Source organism: Sitophilus oryzae, unplaced genomic scaffold, assembly GCF_002938485.1.
Source record: "Sitophilus oryzae breed Bouriz unplaced genomic scaffold, Soryzae_2.0 scaffold_85_pilon_pilon, whole genome shotgun sequence".
Classification (NCBI taxonomy): Eukaryota; Metazoa; Arthropoda; class Insecta; order Coleoptera; family Curculionidae; genus Sitophilus; species Sitophilus oryzae.
In genome coordinates this window covers 3,190,053-3,216,193 of record NW_022147483.1, presented here as the reverse complement: position 1 = coordinate 3,216,193, position 26,141 = coordinate 3,190,053, and the positions used below count along the sequence as shown (strand labels likewise).

At 32.7% G+C, this 26,141-nt stretch overlaps 2 protein-coding genes across 2 annotated transcripts; one reads left to right on the top strand and one right to left on the bottom strand.

Moving 5' to 3' along the window:
* Window positions 1-863: 863 nt before the first annotated feature.
* LOC115890225 (syntaxin-7) lies at window positions 864-12,410 on the bottom strand. Its single transcript, XM_030910405.1, has 6 exons — window positions 12,060-12,410; window positions 11,931-12,000; window positions 11,620-11,870; window positions 11,437-11,564; window positions 10,221-10,475; window positions 864-1,057 (listed from the first exon to the last, which is right to left on the bottom strand). The coding sequence occupies exons 1-5, from the start codon at window positions 12,157-12,159 to the stop codon at window positions 10,227-10,229; spliced, it is 798 nt and encodes a 265-aa protein (XP_030766265.1). The 5' UTR covers window positions 12,160-12,410; the 3' UTR covers window positions 864-1,057; window positions 10,221-10,226.
* A 260-nt stretch (window positions 12,411-12,670) lies between these two features.
* On the top strand, window positions 12,671-25,426 carry LOC115890224 (actin-related protein 3). The gene is made up of 9 exons (XM_030910404.1): window positions 12,671-12,828; window positions 13,063-13,243; window positions 13,407-13,613; window positions 13,671-13,778; window positions 14,660-14,759; window positions 17,109-17,292; window positions 23,601-23,853; window positions 25,090-25,173; window positions 25,227-25,426. Exons 1-9 carry the CDS (start codon window positions 12,788-12,790, stop codon window positions 25,320-25,322), a joined length of 1,254 nt encoding a protein of 417 aa, XP_030766264.1. The 5' UTR covers window positions 12,671-12,787; the 3' UTR covers window positions 25,323-25,426.
* Window positions 25,427-26,141: the final 715 nt, after the last annotated feature.

Sequence of the window (26,141 nt, the reverse complement as noted above, 5' to 3'; positions counted from 1 at the left end):
TCTAAATTCTTTGACAATTCTTTGACATCTAATCTTTGACAAGCAATAAATAAAAGCAAAAATGCAAGAAAAAATATATAATTAGTTAATTTAAGTGAATTTCATAAATGATCGGTTTACTACACGTATGTATATTATATAGTCACTTACTAGCGAAAAGTTGTTCTAGTATTTCACACATTTTTGCCGAGATCTACCGCACGCTACACAACCAACTAGTTTAGAGCCTTTTTCGATAAATCGCGATAGTGTCACTGTTAATTTAAGTTCTGCCACAATTTCCATCTAGATTTACTACCTTTATACAACTATCAGTAATAGAATAAATAATAAATAACATAAAATAAGCTCCATAAAGACTGACAAATCCACAAAATTTCAAATCAAATTCAAATGTGTCAAATGAATCGTCAAACAGAACTGTCAAGGATCCCCACCCTAGAGTTCTTTTTCCGCCCACCATGCATGAATACATGGATAGCATTATGCTCCTTCCTTAGTCTTCTTATTCAAAGATTTTAACCCATAAATTCCATAGGTTAGTTTTTTTGGCTCACCCTAATACTGCATATCTATGATTCAATATTGGGACAAGAATTTATGTGGTATTCGCAGTATATTCCTTTATTTAAAGTATATGCTTGTAAGTGTAATAAAAAATGTTAAAAAAAACAGTTAGGTTGACAAATAACATTGTTGACTCTCTAACATTACTACTAAATATATATTTTTTCATATAAGATTTCTCATTTCTATAATTCTTCTAGTTGTATTTCCAACTCTCGTCCATTTTTAATCTTCATTTTGACAATAATTTTGACAGTTCTAGTCTCCTCTGATAAAAAAAATAAAAGACGACTATAGAAATGATTAAAAATATACTTTTAGTTACTCTTACAAAAAAATTTGGACATTATTTAGCTGTGTGATGAGAAATATCTACATTTTAACTTGCGTTCCTCCTTTTGGACGATTCATCATTGTCAAATAGTTTAGTTCTTGAGAAATTTTCATATATAAGAATAAACAGATGACAAAACAGAGTATATTGCTCAATCTGAAATAAAATTTGTTCAGTTATTATTTTGATGCACTTGCGTAATCATTCATAGAACCTAGCATCACAGATTAGGTATCCTATAAGTATACAGATAAAAATCTTGTCCCTAATTCGTTGTACGAAAATTGTTTTTTATGACGATGTGCAAACGAGTAAAATTTCCTGTGCGCAAAAATAAACTCGCATAAAATAACAATAAACAGCGTAATAGAGAGATATCGCTAAACCGAATAGCGTGGACGTTAATGGATATTAATAAGGCCAGGTGTTATTTCCTTTACGTGAGGTGGTATTAACTCTCTTCATTTATAGTTATCGGATCGGAAAGAATTCTGTTCGCGTCGCGTCCGCTATTTAAACTTAACCTAACTTTGAAATTGTTCTGTTTACTAGGTATTTTACTACAGTGCTTATTTATTACAGTTATTACAGTGCTTATTTATTATTTTATTACAGTGCTTATTTCCAGTGCTTTATTGTTCAACGTCTGCCAGTGGGTTTAGGGCAACAAGCAACAAATTCTCTTAGAAAGGCTAAGTCGTCATCTGCTGTTATAGCCTCTTTATAGGTTCTTTAATATTGGAAGAGATGGAATCCATATTTTGGGCCATATTTATTTAATTAAAACTAATCCCAGCTACTTAAATATCAAATTACCTAATAAAACTAAAGTAATAATTCAAAACAATTCAAACATAACCTAAAATAAAAGATCTCGCCGGCCGGCCCCGGTTGTCAAATACCCGCACATGTCCATTTAAGCAATTTTTAAACTTTATTTAGAAACAGCGCTTGGTGTAATTGATCCGCAAATTACGTCAGGCGGTAACGTTATTAGCGGGCGTTGCGTTAAAAATTGACTCGCGCATATCGTAACCATGATAAGGTACGCGTAAATACTGCATGACGCTATTCGGTTTTCCGATATCTCTCTAATAACTGTGCCGGTCAGGCGCTTTGCACAATTTTAGAGGCCATAAGTGGGCGTGCCATGTGCGCAAACTAGTAACCTAACTAGTGCCCGATTCCGAAAATTGGAACCACGAAAAACAATAAAGAAAAAACAAAGTTTATAATCTGTATAATCTGTGGTTTTACCTTATTTATGAAAAAAGTATAGAGTATAGTAGACGAACTAGTAGTAGACAGAAAAGGCATTCTAATAAATATCACAACACTGGAAATAGTAGAATACATATATTTGGCACAACTAATACACAGCTCGGGATCTCTACTACCAGAAATTAACAGAAGAATTAAGTTAGCATGAAGTACTTATGGAAGAAACCAGTGGCGGCTTAACCATGAGGTCAAATGGTCAGTGCCCCCCAAAAAAATCAGGGAAAATTAGAAAAACTTATTTAAATTATACTTTTTGTAAATCACTTTTTTTCCATCCTAAAATATTCAAAACTATTCCCAATTTGTCCAATTTTCGCTTGAAAACATTTTATTTTACCCATTTTCTCTACTGCCGGTCAAAATTTCATTTTCTCCTTCGTTCCCGCTATGTTTTACACGTAGATATCAAAACTCCAAGAGTCGCGGCTCGTGACGCCAACAAGGTAAGGTATACTACGTATAGAAAATATAATGGGGTTAAGGGTGCGATAGATATAGTTTATATTGGCCATTGACCGCGTCATTCAGAAAAGGATTTATAAGGTAGGCAACTTTATATACACTTGAATTTGGTAGTTTACTGACAGTTGATATAAAAAGTGGCGGTTTTTATCTTTGTCTAGAAACCTCTCTCTCTCTCAGCGTATTATTATTGTAATTTGCTTTGAATAAGAAGACTAAGGAAGGAGCATATCAAAAATCTTAGGTACACCGCGACGGGCCTCAAATATGGCCGACTTAAATTCCGGTTTATCAGTGCCCTTCTAATTTTATTTAAAAAATGTAAAACTATGATGTAGGGCAGACGTGGAGTAGACTCAATAATTTGTTATTTTATTTTACGTTGTGAATAAATGTTGGTAGTTATTAAAATTGTTATAAAAATATATAATTCTAATAAAAATAGATAAGTTATAATAAGTATTTATTAACGCAAACATCCGATACGCTACTGAAGCAGGTAAGTCAAATTAACGTATCAAAATTCTTTGACATCTGATCTTTGACAAGTAGTAAATAAAAGGTAAAATGTAAGAAAATATATAATTTAGTTAATTTAAGTGAATTTCATAAATGATCGGTTTACTACACGTATGTATATTATATAGTCACTTACTAGCGAAAAGTTGTTCCCATTATTTCACTCATTTTTTGCCGAGATCTACCGCACACTACACAACCAACTATTTTAGAGTCTTTTTCGATAAATCGCGATAATGTCACTGTTAATTTAAGTTCTGCCACAATTTTCATCTAGATTTACTACCTTTATACAACTATCAGTAGTAGAATAAATAATAAATAACATAAAATAAGCTCCGTAAAGACTGACAAATCCACAAAATTTCAAATCAAATTCAAATGTGTCAAATGAATCGTCAAACAGAACTGTCAAGGATCCCCACCATGGTACAAAGAATACAAGGTATGATATTGCGCAGGTTGGTCGCTAAGTCACAGGTGATAACAGGCGCTATTGGTCAGCACGCTCCGCGCGCCAGTTCAAATCGTCAAGGTATTGTTATAAACCTGTTTTTTTTGTTTATATACCGTCATTGAATTATCGCTAAGCAAGTTACTGTGGAGCAGTGCGTAAGGAGTTGGGCTAGGAAGCGAGAGACCGGAGTTCGAATCTCGGCGGGACATAACTTTTTTTTTAAATACTGTTGTATTCTATAGTTTATTTTTGTAGTATAAAAGAAAGAACTATTTATTCTGTTATTTTTTAATCTGCGGTATTAATATAAATTGATTGTTGGTACAATACCTCATTTAATATAAAATAATATTCTACTTTTTGAAATGTATCTGGCCCTAATTGTACCTAAAAGTAATATATTGTTACAGTGATATACCAATGTAAACTATTTAATATTTCAGTCACTTAAAAAGTTAATTTGCATTGAATAATTGCCTAGGATCAAAGGAAATTTGAGCTATATAATCCTTGATGGGCATATTCTGGGTATGCAAATACTTCTTCTAAATTTTGGGTTTCGTTCAACCGATTTATTCTCAAAACCTGAAACATCTACATATAAAAAGAAGCACAGGTCACTAATTATAATAAACTTCACCCTTGGAATTACTTCTATCACAATTACAATACATTCATCTGCATTGGCATTTTCTACTTTTCGATGGGAAACAATATAATTCCCAACATTTTTTAAATGATGTAACAATTCCTCTTGTGGTTACTTTTCCATAGATATCCTCATCTCTGTCCTCATGTGAATTCAGAGGCAATGAACATAAAAATTATTTACCATAAACATCGCAAACTAAAAACCTAATAAACAATTTTATACCGAATATAGAAATAAATTTAGTATTCTTACCTATCGTCCAAATCCATGTTAATAGATAATTATTATTTTTAAATATATTTTTGGAACTGCTGGTTTTAGTAATTATTAAATTAAACGAACTAAAAAGTCTTAAAAATAAACAATTCTTAACCATAACCCCAAAAAATGCAGATCTCCTGTCAACTTTCTTTATTTTTTATTTATTCATTGGTCGCGTTCATCAGGACGTAGCGCTATCGCAGCGATCACTAATTTTCTGCTGAACGCGCCGATTAGTCGTGAGCGCTCTGGGATCAGTCGCCATTTTTTCCATCAGATTTAAAATACGCTACGCTACCGATGCATGATGGATTAAACGTCACATGCGCCAAATGTCACAAAATGTTTTGGAAATCGAAAACAAAGCATTTTGTTTATTGTTCTCGGTTGACTAATCCCCTCGATTTGTACCAAAAATGGGTGAAAACAATTTAATATGCATTACTTATGATTTTGATCTAAAAAGCACGTTCAGCAGGACAACCAATCGATGGTACTTCGCTCACTGATCAACTTGTCCTGATGAACGCGACCATTATTTTCCTAGTGACGTCACAGGTGGTATGCGCGAACTGAACGAAATTGGAGCCGCTATCGATCATACCTTGTATTCTTTGTACCATGGATCCCCACCTATGATCCCCACCCTAGAGAGCTTTTTCCGCCCACCATGCATGAATACATGGATAGCATTATGCTCCTTCCTTAGTCTTCTTATTCAAAGGTAATTTGTAATATTGTTTATTAGTTGAGAATCAATATAGTTAATTAAGAAATATCGAGTGCATTATTTCTATATAAATATTTTACAGGATTTCAGTCATATCGCTGGGAAAATTTCGCCGTTTGGGCAGTTTGGGTGTTTATAAAAACTCAAATTATATCGTATAATGTTTGGTTTAGTCAATATAAATCAATATTTAAATTTTAAATATCGAAAAAAAATTTAGTTTTAGTTACCCTGGCTTTGTCGTAGCCGAGGGTTTGAGATGCAGGGCGAAATTTGTGTAGGTAATAATTCATAATTTTTTGGTTCTGGATAAATGATGAACTCTCATTGACTGATTCTGGAATAGATATGTTCAAATAGACAACTTAATATGGTGTTTAGTTTGTAAAATCGTGCGGTTAAAAGAAAACAATTGCTTAAATTTCGAAAAACGTTTAGAGAAAGAATTGACTTAAAATATAAAAAAATGTGAAATAAAACTTTTAGAAATGTATATGTGTATACAGGGTGAGTTTCCTACGATGTTCTCTATGGGTATCTCGGAAACTACTGGAGATAGAGAGTCGGTTAAATGGGGAAAGAATTGCAGTTTTGTGGGGTCATAAATATGCGCCTTTCAGATTTTTGAAAAAGTTCATGGCTTACTAGATATTTCGAAAAAAACAAATTTCAGCTTTTTTAAAAAATGTCCCTAATTCCATTATAAGCTATTTTAGACAAAAAGTTTTCACATAAAAGTTGTAGATAATCACATCCTTAATGAGACTGTGTCCTCCGTTTTTTTCTAAAGCCTGCCATTTTTGACATATGACACAAACATATGTTTTTTTAAATGGAAACCATAGTTGGCCATGACTTCATAAAAAGCGCCATTTTTTAAGCTTTTCAGCGATATAAGATATAATATGTTTTCTTCGAAAAATTACTGAGTTATAGCCAATTCTTATCATTTTTAAACAATTTCACTTAGTTAGCCATGGAAACAAGTTTAATCGTGTTTGCTCTCATAAATGTGAAGCTGTCACATCCAAACTTTGTAAATTAAAATAAACAAAAATTGTAAATATGAATTTTTCAAATGAAGAAAAGTGTGTCGACTTTTCTTGACCATACATTTTCGAGGATACGTTGACCGGTGAATGTTACGTTTTATAGAGAAGAACGAAAGAAACGTTAGAAAAGTTAAATTTAGTTATAGCTAATTTTTATCTTTCCTGACTAATTTTACTTAAACTGCATGGTATTCTTATTCTGTTATGATTTATAACTTATAAAAAGTCAGAATATATTACTAAACGGTTCTTTACAATTGTTTTGAGTTGCATCTTTTTAAAACTGAATTACTACCTATTCTCATAGAAGGACTGGTCGACTTAATTAAACTTTTCTCGTACCGCCACTTCTAGTGCCTCTCTTAATTCATAAGTTCTTTTGTAAACCTTATTCTTAACTATACCGCATAAAAAATTCTAAAATGGATAGGCCAGGTGATCGTGGAGGCCCATGCAATTAGTCCACTTCTTCCTATCCCTGCGTTTGTATAATTATGATATAAATAATTTTTAACATTTCTCTCATTATGGGGGATGGGGGTGGTGTGTCATAATGAAAGTCATGTTGGAACCACTATATTTTAATTTACCACTTTATTTTAATTTACAAAGGTTGGATGTGACAGCTTCACATTTCTGAGAGCAACGGCGATTGAACCTGTTTCCATAGCTAACTAAGTGAATTTGTTTAAAAATGATAAGAATTGGCTATAACTCAGTAATTTTTCGAAGAAAAGATATTATATCTTATATCGCTGAAAAGCTTAAAAAATGACGCTTTTTATGAAGTCATGGCCAACTATGGTTTCCATTTAAAAAAACCTATGTTTGTGTCATATGTCAAAAATGACAGGCTTTAGAAAAAAACGGAGGACACTGTCTCATTAAGGATGTGATTATCTACAACTTTTATCTAAAAACTTTTTGTCTAAAATAGCTTATAATGGAATTACGGACAATTTTTAAAAAAGTCGAAATTTGTTTTTTTCGAAATATCTAGTAAGCCATGAACTTTTTCAAAAATCTGAAAGGCGCATATTTATGACCCCACAAAACTGCAATTCTTTCCCCATTTAACCGACTCTCTGTCTCCAGTAGTTTCCGAGATACCCATAGAGAACATCGTAGGAAACTCACCCTGTATATGTATTCATATTTTTGTGACATTATTATTTAAGTGTCTTTTAAATCCTACCGTGGAGAATTTGTGTAAAGAACATTGACTGGATTTTTAGTGAAATGGCACTAGACCAACTATTTAAAAATATGAGGGTAGGTTTCATTTTAACATAATTTGTATTTATTTTTAGATTTATTTTCCTTTAACTAAACGTACAAGTACCGTATGATCGAGAAAAAACGGCGTCAGCGATGGCTATGGAATGAAGATCGCTGTCATTTTAAATGTAAATTTATATGGGAAATGTCATTGATGTTCATTTCCCAGCCAACTGGACGCCGTTTTTTTTTCGATCATACGGTACCTTGTAAGAAACCAATAAATCTGGTCGCGTCTTAAATAAAATCGACGCAATATTTTTAGATATTGACCTCCCTACAATAATAACCACGGGCCGCCACTGTATACCGGGTGTTTCATTTAGAAAAAAAACTTGGGTTATACTTCAAAATGACAGCTCCCAGAGAGAAACAAGTTACGCCTCTGAATTCCACAAGAAAAACTCGATGAGACTCAGCCTTCACTTTTCGATAAGTTATAAGATAACCAAGATACAAGGGGAGTCGAAAAATGCAACAATTTCAAATTCGCCCTGTATTTCAGAAACTAAAAGAGCTAGAACAGATCGGTGTCTAGCATCTTTAGTTTCATAAAAAAAATAGCACAGTAATGTGAAAACCGCATCTTTGTATCTCTACTAAACTTGTATTCATTTAAAACTTCCCAATATGGCGGACTTCAGTATGGGAGGCTTAAAAAACGAAAATCTCTAAGCTGGAATCGACTGCAGTTCAAATCGTTCAAATTGATAATCTGTGGTAAATCCAATTGAACTCTGACACTTGGCTGACATGACGTTTACGGTTCCTTTTTCTAAATATTTTCATTATTTTTTGAGTTTTTATTCACAAATTCTACTTGATTTTGTTCTTTTATTTAACCTGCAGCCTGCAGTACTAATTCTATAGTTATAAATAATCTTTTCACCGATCAAGAATTGAGGAATAGGCTGGAAGATATTCAAAATATGTAAAACGCTTAAAAACGTATTAGAAAACATTGACTCGTTCACAAATTCGTGAAAATAAATTAGTCCAGATGTTTGTAAAAAGGTCTCTAATTATTTTGAGAAGTTTCCTCGTATCAGTAATTTTCAGGTTTGTAATATGTACCATATGATAATAAATAGATTAAAACTTACATTTCAGGAAACAGCGCGGGCATTACAGATTGTTGTAAATCAGTTTTAAAATTTAAAGAAGGTTTAAAACAGGTTTAAAAGTTGAGTTAGTAGAGAAGACCTAAATAAGGTAATGTTGGTAATGGGACCAAACATCAAATAACACTTGAAATATATAATTATGTACAATAATTGTAAGTAGTTTTTATGAATCTGTTTGATATCTATTGCATTGTTTTTATATTTCTTGAAATATACATTTTTTTACTTTACAGGATACACAAAGAATAATGAAAAATACAGTTACTCATTAAAAGCACTTAAGGTTTGTAATGTAGTTAGAATATCAAACACCAAACCAAACCAAAAATTATGTTTTATTTTACTGGTATTCCTCACATTTGAAGGGAAAGTCATTTCATAAATAAGCAGGACATTGTATAGTACAATCTATATTAATAATTGTTTTTTATCCTATACTTGTTAGTTAACGCATCACTTACTAGGTATAAAATTTAGTACTGATAGTACTATAGTTGTGGTTGTGATATATTCTGATGTGTTTCTGGCAATTTAAAATAAGTTAATATTTAAACAAACATTTCTAGCTTTCCTGACAGGAGTGCGGACACAAATTTAATAAAGGTATAATGTGGATAATGTTCTGATTATTACAGTTTGCATGGATGTTTTTGTATGTTGTTTATTTTTAATAAAGTATATTTAATGAGTTTTTGAGTATTTCTTTTTCCTTCAGAGGATTGTGTTCTAATCTTTATATATTATAAATTTTCATAAATTATATCTACAAAATTTATTACCTTATAATTTTTTGCTAAATACTTTGTAGTTGATACAGTTTAACAGTATATAAAAGAACTATTTAAATAAGATGTTTGAAAATATATATCTGTTTTTGCACACATCAATTCAATTTGTGATTAACTGTACTGAAATAAAAACAAATTAAGAGAAATGGAGTGATCTATCAACTATAACATGAAAAGCATCATCCTATTTCCAAGTCTTCTATTAATTTCACTTATTAAACAACTATAATTATTCAATAATCTTGATAATTCTAGGAACTCTCAGATATCGTCAAAACATGAAAACAAAAACTTACTTCCTATAGTTCTACGTTCCTTTAACTGAAATATAAGATACAGGGGAGTTAATATTCTCACTGAGAAAGTTTATAAAATACCTTTAAGTAAAATCTCTTCGGATTTGCGGTAAAATACCTTTATTCTTATTAAATAATTTCAATAATCTATGTTATTTATGACAACCACCTAATAACCTAACTTTAACGTCAACTTGACAATCCTGAAAAATATTATTGTTAACCAAAGAGTAAATCAATTTCTGAATTCGCTAACGCCAACTTATTTTTCATTAAAAAAAAATTACCAATTTTCGTAACTAGGTCGGCCATATTGAGGACCTTTTAAAAGAATAGTACTATAATAAAAGAGAAATCCCACAAAACACATTAGAATAGGATACCCTGTAGAATGTCACAGACACACCCCGTATACTTACCAGATATTAATTCGTTTTCCAAATGATGATGAGAATGATCACAGCTAAGATGGCGGAGGCGATGCCTATCAGCAGCACCTTCTTTCTTCGAATTTTGTTCTTGTACGTGCTGGCTTCTCGCAGCTGCTGAGCCCCTTGGCGCACGTAGTCGCTGGTGCTCTCCACGGAGGCCTCTATGCTGTCGATCACTTCGCCCTGTTCGTGCACCATGGCGCCCAAGTCCTTAAATATCTTGTTCACGTCGTTGATATCGATCTAGAACAATTTTTATTTTGTTGAATTTTCACAAATTATACTTACTAAAACAAAATATGTCTGGAAATATTTCGTGAAACATTTCGTAAAACATTTCTGAATATAGTATGATAAATATAAGCTCGTGTTATAAAGATTGGTTGTTTGTTTTTTATTGTTAACCCAGATTAACAATAAATCGTGCTATTTTGTGAAATAGCACGTAGCAATCAAAGTCAAACGTTGTTTTGGCTTCAGAAAAATAAGTAAACATGGAAAAACTGTTATAAAAACAGTTAAAAACAGTCAAAAATAACTTAAAAAAAATGGCGCCGGGAGGCACGTATAGCCGCCCATACTAAAATATGTTAATAAAAAGTTGGTAGGCAGTTCTTTTAGTTTGAAAGTGAAGGAATTTTTCCAATTTTGGTCCGCGGTTATTTTCCCTATCCGCCACCAGGCGTCGCGTCCGATGGGAGTTTGGAGTTATCCACATGGATTTTCTCAAAAACGGACTACAGAAACGCGGAATATCTCAAAAACTGCGACTTTGACTGATTTTGATGTTATTACAAATTTTGTTGCAAATATTATTCCTAATCTTAAATTAAAAACCGCGTTTCGCTAGCTACTGTAATTTTAGAGTTACAATTTTCTAAAATTTTTAACCCCCTCCCATACCCCCTTACCAACCCCCCACCACCACAGCTACCTAATTTGTAATTTAACTAACCAATTGTACTTTAAATGAAATTAAAACTTGACCCAAAAAGTTATACAGGGCGAGACAAAATTGGTATTGAACATCGGTCACTTTTAAAAGCAAGTTACTCTCAATGGAACACCCACTATATTATTCCGACATTCAATAGGGAATTCATGCCTCTCGAAAACACTATTAAGGTTGCCTAGACCCATTAGACAAAGATTTTCTTAGATATTTTCATTTTTATGATTTAGTGTGAAAAACTCAATTCTATACCTCTAACTGGCGAATTGCTTGTTCCTGTTCCTGTAACGCCTTCAAATCTGCTTCATCTTGCAATTGAACTTGATGCCTCGCCGCACTATCTTGCAGCTCTATAAGTTGCTGATCTTTTTTGTATCCAGCTAAAATATTCATAGTGATATTTACCCCAGTTTAAATGACTATAAAAACACTTACGTAGAAAAGGTTGATCGCCATAAATCTGAGTTTTAGCTTTCTGAACTTGTTCCTTTTCTTTCTGTGCTGTACTCCTTTGAACCTGTTGAAACATGTTTAACGTGCTTGTAAATTCATCGTGTAGTCTTTCGCGTTGCATTTTTCTCTGTCTTTGTTCAGATTGTGACAATGAAGGCGGTATCGAACTCAGATCCTTAATATATCCACTGGTGTCTTTGACAAGTTGTTGTGTATAGTGTTGAACGGAATGCCTAAATTATATATTTAGTTGCAATATGTTTTCGATCTAATTGTTAGGCAGTTAAACTTACAATTGTTTCTTTAACTCCGGGGAATCTTGATGACTCCCGATTTGATTAACCATTCTCTGCATGGAAGATACTGGCAACAAAGTTTAAAACATATAAATATCAGGCATATCGCAATCATAACATATTTACCATTTTGTGAAATTTTTTGTATACTGCTAGCTACAGTTTGAGATAATTTTTGAAAATCCTGATCTAGAGTTTGATTATTTCCGTTCTGGTACGACTCCATGGCTTAAAAATTACAATAAAAAATGTTAGGAGAATACAGGAGAATACCGACACTTGCCAAGATTTCACACAAAATTTCCTTGTTGGACCGATTAAAATAACACCTCTTTATCTCTGTGCGATAAATGCGTCTTGAAAATTATCTTTTAATCATCAATTATCTCAATTCAGAATGTTTATGATCATTAAAATCAATAGGAAAAGCCTTGGAAAAGCCTATAATCTGACTCATCAAGAAAAATAATACACAAATATTTAAATGACAGTGACAATTAAATTATCAGCTGATCAGATAAAATAAAGAACACCAACTTACAGAATTGATTATCGTTTATAAACAAATCAAGATATATTCGAAAATCATTATATAATTGTTAATATATTAAAAATAGAAACAAACACAGCCATTAATTATTAATAACGGTTGGATTATATAAAGGTTTTAGTAAAAATAAATTCATAATTTTTGTTGCGGAAGTGTGGCAATGCTGAGAAATGACAATGACAAGCATGCGTAAAATAGATGAATCAGTGGCCCTCCCGTTTTTTTGAGGTGCGGTTTTTGTTGATAACATTTATTACAAATATACACCAAATATTCATTTAAGAAATTCCTGTAAAAAGCTATAATGGATAAATTACCACCTTGTGTTATCGATGTTGGCACTGGGTAAGTAAATTATGTAGCATTCAGCAGAAAAAAACTAAGTTAACCCAATAAGTTTAACCCACTAACACAAAATCCTGTTTTTTTTCTATGAATATATCAATATATTTCCGCAAATAACGCTCTTCTTCAAATAAACAATCACGTAATAAAGTATTTGTTCATTTTTATGTTAAAAAATACATGGTTAAAATGCACAATTAAGAAATTTAAGTTTTTTTTTAACTTAATTTATAGTTATACAAAACTGGGATTTGCTGGTAACAAAGAGCCCCAGTTTATAATTCCATCGGCAATTGCAATAAAGGAGACTGCTAAAATTGGCGAGCAGACGACTAGAAGGTTAGGTAAAGGTGTAGAAGATTTAGATTTTTTTATTGGTGATGAGGCTTTCGATGCTACAGGATATGCAGTCAAGGTAGGTTTATATTGAGACATATATTATGACATAGCCACAATTTTAATATTATTTCAATGCAATCAACATGAACTATAACTGGGACGGCCTGAAATACAGTTAATCGGGTAGTCCTATAATCAAATAAGTGTATTGCTAGCTTTATAGCAAGATTTAATTGTAGTATCCTGTCCGTCATGGATTGGTAGAGGATTGGGACTTGATGGAGAGGTTTTTAGAGCAATGTATCTTTAAGTACCTGCGTGCTGAACCAGAAGATCATTATTTTTTATTAACCGAACCTCCACTAAATACTCCCGAGAATAGAGAGTATACTGCCGAAATTATGTTTGAAAGTTTTAATGTTCCTGGATTGTATATAGCTGTTCAGGTAAGTGTATCTCCTACAAAACTACTATTTGTGCTTTATTGAATGGAGTATTTTTAGGCAGTATTAGCATTAGCTGCCAGTTGGACGAGTAGAAGTCACGAGGATAGGACTCTTACTGGTATTGTTATAGACAGTGGAGATGGTGTTACACACGTAATTCCTGTAGTAAGTAATAATATACAGGGTGTTTCAAAAAACATTTGCCATCTCTCGTAGGGAGGTTCCTGAAGTAAAAATAAGATTTATTTTTCATATCAACATAGGCCCGATTCTGCTTTATTTCGTAGCTACAGGGTGTTAAATTTTTAATAATCTTTCGATTTATTATAATTTTTTTCCAAGTACTTTTAGTGATTTAAATGAAATGTTGAGGGTAAAAGTTACTATAAGTGCTACATATTTTAATGCTAAAAAAGTGTCGATAAATTCATCAGAGACGTGCATATGGGTTATCACTGAAATATTTTTCAAAAAAAAAACGTGCGCCACTGACTTTTCTTTTGATATCAAAATTGCGTAGGCCCTTTAATGCCAATTAAAAGTTATCTCACAACCAAACCAAACCAAACCAAACCAAAAATAAATCTGAGAGATGGCACATGTTTTTTTAAACATCCTGTATACTTCAAATATGAGCAATTATTACAATAACATAATAATAATGGCATCCCTAATAGGTAATAATGTGTTTTTAACGAGTCAATCAACATTAGTGTTGTGCACAAAAGTCTTGCAAGACCAAGATTCTTGTAAGAAATACAAGACAAGACTTTCAAAATTTTTTCTCTTGAATTTCAAGACAAGACAAGACTTTAATATGCAAGAAATTTCAAGTCTTGCAAGATTCCTGGAAAGTTAGAAATGATACATTTTTTTAAGTGATAATTAGGTCTTTGCGCAAGTTATGCCGGGTTTATAGAACATTTAGATAGTCGTAATCACAATCATAGTCATAATCATAAATGATGATAAATCAAAAAAAAAAAAAATATGAAAAAAATCCTGAACTGACGGACTAAAATATAATTATTTTGATGCGTTTTTAGGCTGAGGGATATGTCATCGGAAGTTGTATAAAGCACATCCCTATCGCAGGTCGCAATATAACTTATTTCATTCAGTCGCTTCTGAGGGAGCGGGAAATCGGTAAGTTCTATCTGCAACTAGGGACATCCAAAAATATCGATATTTTCAAAGTATCGATATTCAATTTTAGATATCGGATAATAAATAGCTTATATAAATTAATCATAATTTGATTTATTTGAGGCTTTTTAAAAACGGATTGAATTTTTTTCTCTCATCATTATACCGGGTGTTTTTCAAAAGTGGCTCACCCCTATAACTTTTTTATTTTTCCTAATAATAAAACGAAATTTGGTATACAACATAAATCGAGATTGATTGACGTATTCAGTTACTTTCGGTCACTTCCTGTTTTACCAGAAATGATTACAACATTTGATTTTTAAGTACCCTCGGTATTTTTTTACTTTATATTAAGGGTGTATTCCGTTGCTTACCTTGGTTATGGTTTTATGTTCCGTTTCTATCTTTGAATAAGAAGACTAAGGAAGGAGCATAATGCTATCCATGTATTCATGCATGGTGGGCGGAAAAAGCTCTGTAGGGTGGGGATCCTTGACAGTTCTGTTTGACGATTCATTTGACACATTTGAATTTGATTTGAAATTTTGTGGATGTGTCAGTCTTTACGGAACTTATTTTATGTTATTTATTATTTATTCTACTACTGATAGTTGTATAAAGGTAGTAAATCTAGATGGAAATTGTGGCAGAACTTAAATTAACAGTGACATTATCGCGATTTATCGAAAAAGACTCTAAAATAGTTGGTTGTGTAGCGTGCGGTAGATCTCGGCAAAAATTGAGTGAAATAATGGAACAACTTTTCGCTAGTAAGTGACTATATAATATACATACGTGTAGTTCATTTATGAAATTCACTTAAATTAACTAAATTATATATTTTCTTACATTTTACCTTTTATTTACTACTTATCAAAGATCAGATGTCAAAGAATTTTGATACGTTAATTTGACTTACCTGCTTCAGTAGCGTATCGGATGTTTGTGTTAATAAATACTTATTATAACTTATCTAATTTTATTAGACTTATATATTTTTATAACAATTTTAATAACTACCAACATTTATTCACAACGTAAAATAAAATAACAAATTATTGAGTCTACCCTACATCATAGTTTTACATTTTTTAAATAAAATTAGAACGGCACTGATAAACCGGAATTTAAGTCGGCCATATTTGAGGCCCATCGCGGTGCACCTAAGATTTTTGATATGCTCCTTCCTTAGTCTTCTTATTCAAAGGTTTCTATCGGTTTCCTGAAAGTTTTCTTATTACGGAACACGATTCTTGAAAAATTCGGTTATAACTGACACATGACTGTCACCAAACTAACCAGCGCGAGAAGGCTGCAGTGGGATTCTGTAAGCTCTTTAGCAAGAAATTTCCTGTCCAGCCTATGCTATTTGTATACGATTGATGAGTTACCATAGAGAAAATATGTTTACAGAATTACTAGCCTGGTTTTTCTGGTTTTGTTTGTCAATCAATGTCATTTATGTGAGAGAAAATCAAGCAAATATTGAAAGTTCGAATGAGATTCTCATTTAATTTCTAAAATTTGTTATATTATTTTGTATTTACATCCAAAAGCAATGGAGGTAGGCAATAAAGGTAAATAAATTTCATTAACTAAATAGAATGACTTTTTAGGACCATTTAAACTTATCATGCAGCCATTGTTTCTTAAAGTCAGAAACATTTAAAGAAAACATGAAAAACAAGGCAAGTAATTGTGAATGTTTTGTAAGCTATAAAAATACAAATATTGATTAGATTTGTTTATTTTTTATTGATATGTTTAAATATTGGACTTGCAAATCTTCATTTGAGCTGTCTAACGAGTTTAACAGTTTATTAATAAAATACTTTTCAATATTAAACTCCATTGAAAAGAAGAAGCAAACGTAAAAGCACAGAATAGGTACATTAAAAATGCATAAAAGATAAATTTTATAATAAAGGTATTGAAATTTAGAAAACGTCAACATTTGACATTTCCAGTATTTTCCCAAACCGTTCCGTATCAAACCGATGTTTTTCAGGAACCGCTCTTTACCGTAGTTTACCGGTCTGGTTCGCCTGGTTTTGCAACTGAATACAGCCTTAGTGATTTCCGGTGAAACAAGAAGTGACCGAAACTAACTGAATACGTCAGTCAATTCCAATTTATGTCATATACAAACATACCAAATCTCGTTTTATTATCTGGAAAAATAAAAAAGTATAGTAGTATGTTACGATAATTTCAAAATTACAAATTAAAATACGTTTTTTATATCGTTTCAAGTTTAATTAATAGCGAATATCGATATTACGATCTATCGATATATTCGGACATCCCTAATGGATACCTAATTTGTTTTTAACGAATAACATTTAGGTATTCCACCGGAACAGTCGCTTGAAACGGCCAAAGCCATCAAAGAGAAATACTGTTACATCTGTCCGGACATAGCGAAGGAATTTGCCAAATACGACTCAGACCCCGCCAAATGGATGAAAAAATTTGACGGCGTGAACTCGGTGACCAAACAAAATTTTTCAGTCGATATCGGCTATGAAAGGTATAGTTCATATCAAACACAGATTATAAACTTCGTTTTTTCTTTATTGTTTTTCGTGGTTCCAATTTTCGGAATCGGGCACTAGTTAGGTTACTAGTTTGCGCACATAGCACGCCCACTTATGTCTTCTAAAATTGGGCACAGCGCCTGACCGGCACAGTTATTAGAGAGATATCGGAAAACCGAATAGCGTCATGCAGTATTTACGCGTACCTTATCATGGTTACGATATGTGCGAGTCAATTTTTAACGCAACACCTGCTATATAATAACGTTACCGCCTGACGTAATTTGAGGATCAATTACACTAAGCGCTATTTCTAAATAACGTTTAAAAATTGCTTAAACGGGCATGTGCGGGTATTTGACAACCGGGGCCGGCCGGCGAGATCTTTTATTTTAGGTTATGTTTGAATTGTTTTGAATTATTACTTTAGTTTTATTAGGTAATTTGCTATTTAAGTGGCTAGGATTAGTTTTAATGAAATAAATATGGCCCAAAATATGGATTCCACCTCTTCCAATATTAAAGAACATATAAAGAGGCTTAGGTTTACAGCAAATGATGAGTTAGCCTTTCTAAGAGAATTTGTTGCTTGTTGCCCTAATATAGGAACTATCGGAAACAAGAAATAGCCATCTTATCTGATAGTCAAGCAGCGTTAAAGGCGATCAACTCAGTATCAATCAATTTGAAATTGGTCAAAGAATGCATAGAGAAGCTGAATAAATTAGGCAAAGAAAACAAAGTCCTCCTACACTGGGTGCCTGCTCACCAAGGGATAGAAGGCAATGAAAAAGCAAATAATCTAGCTAGGAAAGGGCGAACACTCCACTAACTGGACCAGAACCGTTCTGCTTTCCAAGTGGTAACCAACTCAAGGCGGAACTCAAGAAACATGGAAGATTCCATCCGCAACCTGGAATGGAAATCTTGCAATGGTCTAAGACACTCGAAGAAGTTTCTGAGGGCTTATGATCAAGAAAAATCACAGATCTTTCTGAGTAAGAACAATCTTCGGATTGTCACGGGGTTTTTAACAGGACACTGTCTCCTCAATGGACACCTCAGTAGATTGAAACTAAGAAGAAACGGCGAATGCAGATTCTGTGGGAAAGATGGGGAAACACCAGTACACCTCATCACTGAGTGCGCCGAGACGACAACCATTCGTGCCATGAATTTTGGTACGACTGATATTGGAGATGGAGAACTACCCTCTATAAAACCGTCCCAGATACTGGCTTTTGTCAAAGCCCTGGGACTGTATGATGAGTTATGATTCAAGAAAGGGGGACACAATGGATCTGTAAGGTCGAAGTGATTAACCCCCCTCCCACTCATTCTAAATTCTAAAAATTCTTGTTGCCCTAAACCCACTGGCAGACGTTGAACAATAAACCACTGGAAATAAGCACTTTAGCCCTTTAGTTTTAAAATACCTAGTAAACAAAACAATTTCAAAGTTTTAAATTCAAAGTTAGGTTAAGTTTAAATAGCGGACGCGACGCGAACAGAATTCTTTCCGATCCGATAACTATAAATGAAGAGAGTTAATACCACCTCATGTAAAGGAAATGACACCTGGCCTTATTAACGTCCATGCCCGCTATTCGGTTTAGCGATATCTCTCTATTACGCTGTTTATTGTAATTTTACGCGAGTTTATTTTTGCGCACAGGAAATTTTACTCGTTTGCACATCGTCATAGAAAACAATTTTCGTACCACGAATTAGGAATAAGATTTTTATCTGTATACATATACAGTACGTCTCTCCGTTCTGTAGCTACGGGGTATCCGTGAGAGGGGGGAAACGATATTCTCTCGATGTTTTTCGTAAAAAATTAGACGACGCGTCCCATCAATAAAAATTCGACAAATTTGCAAGTAGCCAATAAAATGAGTGGGCGGAGCGATTTGCGGTGACGTACTCCGACGTATAAAATATATTGCTGTTTATTTAATGTTTTTTGCCCGCATTCCTTTCATAGACACAGATCCAGCCGACGTACTGTAGTATACCTAATCTGTGATATCAAATAAACTTTTAGTCACGTGATTAAGCTCGACCGGCACAGCGTTGCCCACTTTTACATATTTTCTTTTAATCAAAATATTTTGGGAAACAAAAATAGTTTAATTATAAATATACGAACAGTTATTATTTACATCGACAAAACTCACCTTCTTAACAGCACTTAAGGGACATAAAGGGCCATTACTACCACCTTTCCCTTCAAAATGTTCTAATAAGTTGCGATGAGTTTTTTACGGCTGTTAAGCTATCTTGTACACTTCGCACTAAAAGAGGTTCTACAAAGAACAATGTTCGACTGCAAGCTGTGCTAGTAAAAATTTTTAAGCTTAAACTGATCACAACACAATTCATTTAAACCAAAAATCGTAATACAAAACTAAAGTGTCAAAACAAATGGCAATGTCAGGAAATAAATAAAAAAATGGCAACTAGTATAGCTACCAGTGGCGGCTCGTGGTTATTATTGTAGGAAGGTCAATATCTAAAAATATTGCGTCGATTTTTTTTAAGACGCGACCAAATTTAAATGGTTTCTTACAAGGTACTTGTACGTTTAGTCAAAGGAAAATAAATCTAAAAATAAATACAAATTATGTTAAAATGAAACCTACCCTTACATTTTTAAACAGGTGGTCTAGTGCCCTTTCACTAAAAATCCAGTCAATGTTCTTTACACAGATTTTCTATGGTAGGATTTAAAAGACACTTAAATAATAATGTCACAAAAATATAAATACATATGTATATACATATGTCATAGTCACATAGTGTATTCCGTCTTTTCGTGAAGATCCTAGTCACTTCATGAAGCGTCGGTTAGGTTAGCAGGCTAGTTATGTTGTTAGGTTAGTTTTTTTCATTAAGTGACTAGGCTCTTCATGAAACGACGGAATACACTATGAGACTACGACATATACATATTATACACATTTCTAAAAGTTTTATTTTACATTTATTTTATATTTTAAGTCAATTCTTTCTCTAAAGGTTTTTCGAAATTTAAGCAATTGTTTTCTTTTACCGCACGATTTTACAAACTAAACACCATATGTTGTCTATTTGAAAATATCTATTCCAGAATTAGTCAACAAGAGTTCATCATTTATCCAGAACCAGAAAATTATGATAAATAAATAAAAATATTATTACCTGCACAAATTTCGCGCTACATCTCAAACCCTCGGCTACGACAACTAAAACTAATTTTTTTTTCGGTATTAAAAATTTAAATATTGATTTACCGTAAAATGGGGTGAATAGAAACAAAATTTCTGAAAAAAATCAAATCACGATTAAAAATATTCAAAGTAAAAAGAGTCGACATATCTAATTTGTCTATCATTGGTAATACACAATAAAATGTAAAAACTATATTTTTATCTGTGGCAGCACTGTTTCTGTCAATCAGCTGATCAATAAATGTGAGATCGATTTATCACCTATTTTGTATGGCGCGAAAACTTTATAAATAAAATATTTATTTTTAAAGTAATACTTAACCTGGCACATGTAAGTTGTTATATTATATGTATTGTTAATTATTGCTAAACCTACTTAAATATGTAATAATTATCTGTTTCTAATCACCTTGTTGGAAATAGAATAGATAAAAACCTTAACGTCAATGTGTGTTTCTATTCTCCCGAATAGCAGGTGAATAGAAACACAAAAGTTATTTTTATTTAATATTTATATGCATATTTTTCAAAAATCAAATTATATGTATACGCAAAGAACAAACAAAGACCCATGTTTTAAAATATTCGGGAACATAATACCACATTTTTATCAACCGGTATATCGCTAATAGCCTACGAAACTGTTTCTATTCACCCCATTTTACGGTATATTGAATAAACCAAACATTATACGCGATACGCAATAAACGATACAAAAACCTACATAGGTTGTTTTATAATTTGAGTTTTTATAAACACCCAAACTGCCCAAACGGCGAAATTTTTCCAGCAATATGACTGAAATCCTGTAAAATATTTATATAGAAATAATGCACTAGATATTTCTTAATCAACTATACTGATTCTCAACTAATAAACAATTACAATAATAATACGCTGGGGGGGGGGGTTTCTAGACAAAGACAAAAACCGCCACTTTTTATATCGTCTGTCAGTAAACTACTAAATACAAGTGTAACTTTCCTACCTTAGAAATCCTTTTATGAATGACGCGGTCAATGGCTAATATAAAGTACAGTGGTGGCCAAAAGTATGGAAACTTTTTACTTTTTAAAATATCACAGAAAATATTGCTATGCTTAAACTCTCAGGAATGTAAATGAACAGCTTATCAGCAAATAAAAGTATTCCAAAAATTATACAGCGAAAAAAATCTGTTTAGCAGTTTTTGTAGGAGAACAATAGATTTCTTGTGGCCAAAAGTATGGAAACCATAAATAAATACATTAAAATTATTTAGTTTAAGCTGATAAACGGTACGACTTACTTCAGATAAATATAAACATCATGCCCAAGTCTAAATATTTCTCTACGGATTTAAAAAATAAAATAGTTGAATTATACAAGAGCGGTTATAAACAAATTCAAATAAGTAAAAATTTAAACATTTTAAGAAGCACCGTTTCGAAAATAATTCGTAAATTTAATAAAACAGGGAACGTTTCAACAGCTTTTAAGTCAGGAAGACCAAGAAAGTTGTGCAACAGGACAATGAAAGTAATGAAGAGAATATCAATGGGAGATCCAAGAAAAACATCCACAGACATTTCTCGAGAAATGGGTGAAAGGGAAATATCGGTGTCTGCACGCACGGTGAGAAGAAGGTTGGATGACATGGGACTTTTTGGAAGAGTTGCGGTGAAGAAACCACTAATATCAAAGAAAAATAGGATGGCCCGCTTTAAATTTGTTCAAGATCATCTCACCTGGTCTTATCAGAAATGGAATACTGTACTGTTTAGCGACGAAAGCAAGTTTCAACTGTTTGGTAGTGACGCGAGACGTTATGTCCGAAGACCAAAAGGTACACGGTACAGCCATAAGTACCAGATGCCCACAGTAAAACATGGGGGTGTTTTTCTCGCTCAGGTGTTGGTGCTCTTGTTAAAATTGATGGGATAATGGACCGTTTTTTGTACAAAGACATATTGGAGAATAATATGCTGCCTCATGCTGCTGAAGAAATGCCACTCAGATGGTTGTTCCAGCAAGACAATGATCCCAAGCACAAATCTCGGTTTGTTCAAAATTGGTTAAATGAACATAATGTTCCACTAATGGATTGGCCCTCACAGTCTCCGGATCTTAACCCCATAGAAAATTTATGGGACCATTTGGATAGCAAAATTCGAAGCCATTCTATTTCAAATAAAAATGAATTATGGGAAGTGCTAAAAACTGAATGGGCGGCCATTTCCAGTAAAGATTGTACGATATTGATCGATTCGATGCCACGAAGATGTAGAGAAGTAATTAATTCAAAGGGATATTCCACTAAATATTAGTAATTTTTATATTATCTTGAATTTTAATAAACATTCTTCTTAAGTTTCCATACTTTTGACCAAGAAAATATTCATAATTTTTTATATATTTTTTGATAGCTGTAATTTTTTATTTAAATATATTAGGTTTTGTAGGAAATTATTTGTAGGTCACGATTATATAAGTCGTTTTATTTCATATTTTAATTTCTCAGCATATAAATGACAAATTAAAAAAGTTTCCATACTTTTGGCCACCACTGTATATCTATCGCACCTTAACCAATTATATTTTCTATACGTAGTATACCGTACCTTGTTGGCGTCACGAGCCGCGGCACTTGGAGTTTAATACGTGTAAAACATAGCGGGAACGAAGGACAAAATGAAATTTTGATCGGCAGTAGAGAAAGTGGGTAAAATAAAATGTTTTCAAGCGAAAATTGGATAAATTGGGAATAGTAGGATGAAAAGGTATTTTAGGATGAAAAAAAGTGATTTACAAAAGTAGTATAATTTAAACAAGTTTTTCTAATTTTCTCATTTGACGGTTAGTTAGTTTTTCTAATTTTCTCATGGTTAAGCCGCCACTTAAATCGCCAGCGGGAAATTTAAATGCCGGTTACTCAGCCCGGCGCCGAATATGTCCATGGTTGGCAACAATGAATTTAAAAATCGCGCCCTCGATTACGTAACTAAAAGCCTCTACCGTGCCCTTGTACGGTAAACGCTACCCATGATTGTAGAACTTGTTAATCATTCTTAATCTCTTACTGGTTTTGACGGAATGATTTTTGTCTGTAGGTTCCTAGGACCGGAGATATTCTTCCACCCGGAATTTTCGAATCCCGACTTCAACATTCCCCTGTCTCAGATCGTCGACGACGTCATTCAGAACTGTCCCATCGACGTGAGGAGGCCGCTCTACAATAACATCGTGCTTTCCGGCGGATCCACGATGTTCAAAGACTTCGGCCGACGCTTACAGAGGGATATTAAGAAAACGGTCGACGCCAGACTGAAACAGAGCGAAGATTTGGGAGGAGGACGTTTGAAAGTAATTATCAACCCATTTTATTACCTTTGTGGTAGATTGTAGACTGTATGGGAGGGGGAGTTAATCACCACGACCTATCGATCTATTGTGTCCCCCTTTCTTGAGTTATAACTCATCATACAATCTCAGTGCTTTGAGAAAAGCCAGTCTGAGACGGTTTTACGGTTGTTCATTGCAAAAAAAAACTACCAGTTATGAAAACAACAGTCGTTAGTTTTTGTTGTAGAGTTGTAACTGTTATAGGTTGCAGAAATAGCGATTTTATCTCTTTAATTTGTTTTGCTGCTTATTCTTATTGTTAAAATGATAAAAATAGAAATATAGATGAGGCATCAGCTGAATATTTATTTTATTAAGTTCATTTTGTATCTAAATAAAAATAAAAGTTTGAAGCTATAAAATTTGCTTCATTAATAGTTTTCATGCAATTATTAATTTTGGCTTACTAACTCTACAAATAAATTCATAAAGGAAAACGGCCTTTTCCACATTTTTTTAGTAACCAACATTTATTATACGTAAACTTAACAAATCATTATTAAAATATACTCATTTTTATATAACTAAAAAGTAAATAACAAAAACCTGTTAATTTTCAGTAGCAGTAACAGTTCAAACTATTATTTATAAGTAGCAGTTCTGTCTACTTTTACTAAAAATGGGTTATTTACAATCTGATATAACGTGTTTTTCTTCCAAAAAATTACAGGTATAAAAATAAAAGTGAGTTTCGTTTTGAAAGTTTAGCAATGGAATTAATAAATAACAGAAACCTGTCATTTTAAGCTGTAATTTTTCAATAACACTAACAGTTCCAAAACTTATTTATCAATAACAGTTTTAACCACCTCTACTATAGACAAGTTATTTACAATCTGATATTTATTTTAAATTTTTATTTAGAAATAACGTTTGAAACGGTTATTTCTTTCAAAGAATTACAGGTATAGAAATATGCGCTGAGAGCGAGAAATACTCGTTACCTTTTGCCTGTTTAACAATAAAATTAATAAAGAACAGAAACCGGTTATTTTTCAATAACAGTGACAAGTTCCAACTGTTATTTAGAAGTAACAGTTCTGTCCATCTCTACTAGAGCCGGATTATTTAAAATTTAATATTTTATTTTATTTACATAACAGATTCAATTGTTATTTAGAAATACACGATATGAATTAAAAGTCGTACTACCGGTTGCATATATTCCCTTTTTTACTAAACTGTGTTTTGTTACAGCCTAAACCAATCGATGTCCAAGTAGTCTCTCATCATATGCAAAGGTATGCCGTGTGGTTTGGAGGAAGTATGTGGGGTTCGACCGTAAGTCTACTTTGTTACTGAATTTGAACGTGCAATAACTGTGATTATTTTAGCCCGAATTCTATCCGATGTGTCACACGAAAGAGGCCTACGAAGAATACGGCCCGAGCATCTGCAGGCACAATCCAGTGTTCGGAACGATGACATAAGATCGACTTAAATTTGTATTATATTTACGTTTCTCCAAGTTTTATATATATTGTAAGAATTTAAACGAGTTCGAGAATTAAAAGAAAGACCGTTTATGATTTTTTATAGGTGTTTTAAAATGATCCTATAAGCTTGGTGCATTCTCCGCCGGTGCCGCCACCACCGGAGAATATCGTAAACAACTAGTATATATGTTACAGTAAAAGTTGGAAATCAGTGATTGTTAACAATTACTAGTAAAAGCTTACATTCACTGATTTGCTAAGACTATAAAATCTATACTAATGTATAAAATCCTTAAGTGACTGACATACTGATTAATCACGATCCTGCTCAAACCACTCAACGTAAGAAGTTCAATTTTGGCATACAGGTTGATTCTAAGGTGTAGAGGTTCGATAAGAAGGGATTTTTCGAAATTCCAGTTCCAAGAAACATGGGTGAAACCACCCATTGTATCAAATATTACAATATTTTTAATTTAAAAAACGGTCAAGTTTCCCAAAAACAGGCTTAAACACGTATATTTTATTTTGTTTTTTTACATATTTTAAGATTTTTTAAAAATGTATACAGAGTGTGTCGAAAAATCTGGCCATTGATTAATCACGATCCTGCTTAAAGCGCTTGACGTAAAAAGCTGATTTTTGGAAAACAGATTGACTTTAGGGTGTAGAGGTTCGATAAGAAGGGATTTATCGAAACTCGAATTAAAGGGGGTGAAACTATCCCTCAAATATTAAAATATTTTTATTTAAAAACCGGTGAGTTTTTCGGAAAAACTCTTAAACACGTATATTATTTATTTTTATTTATTT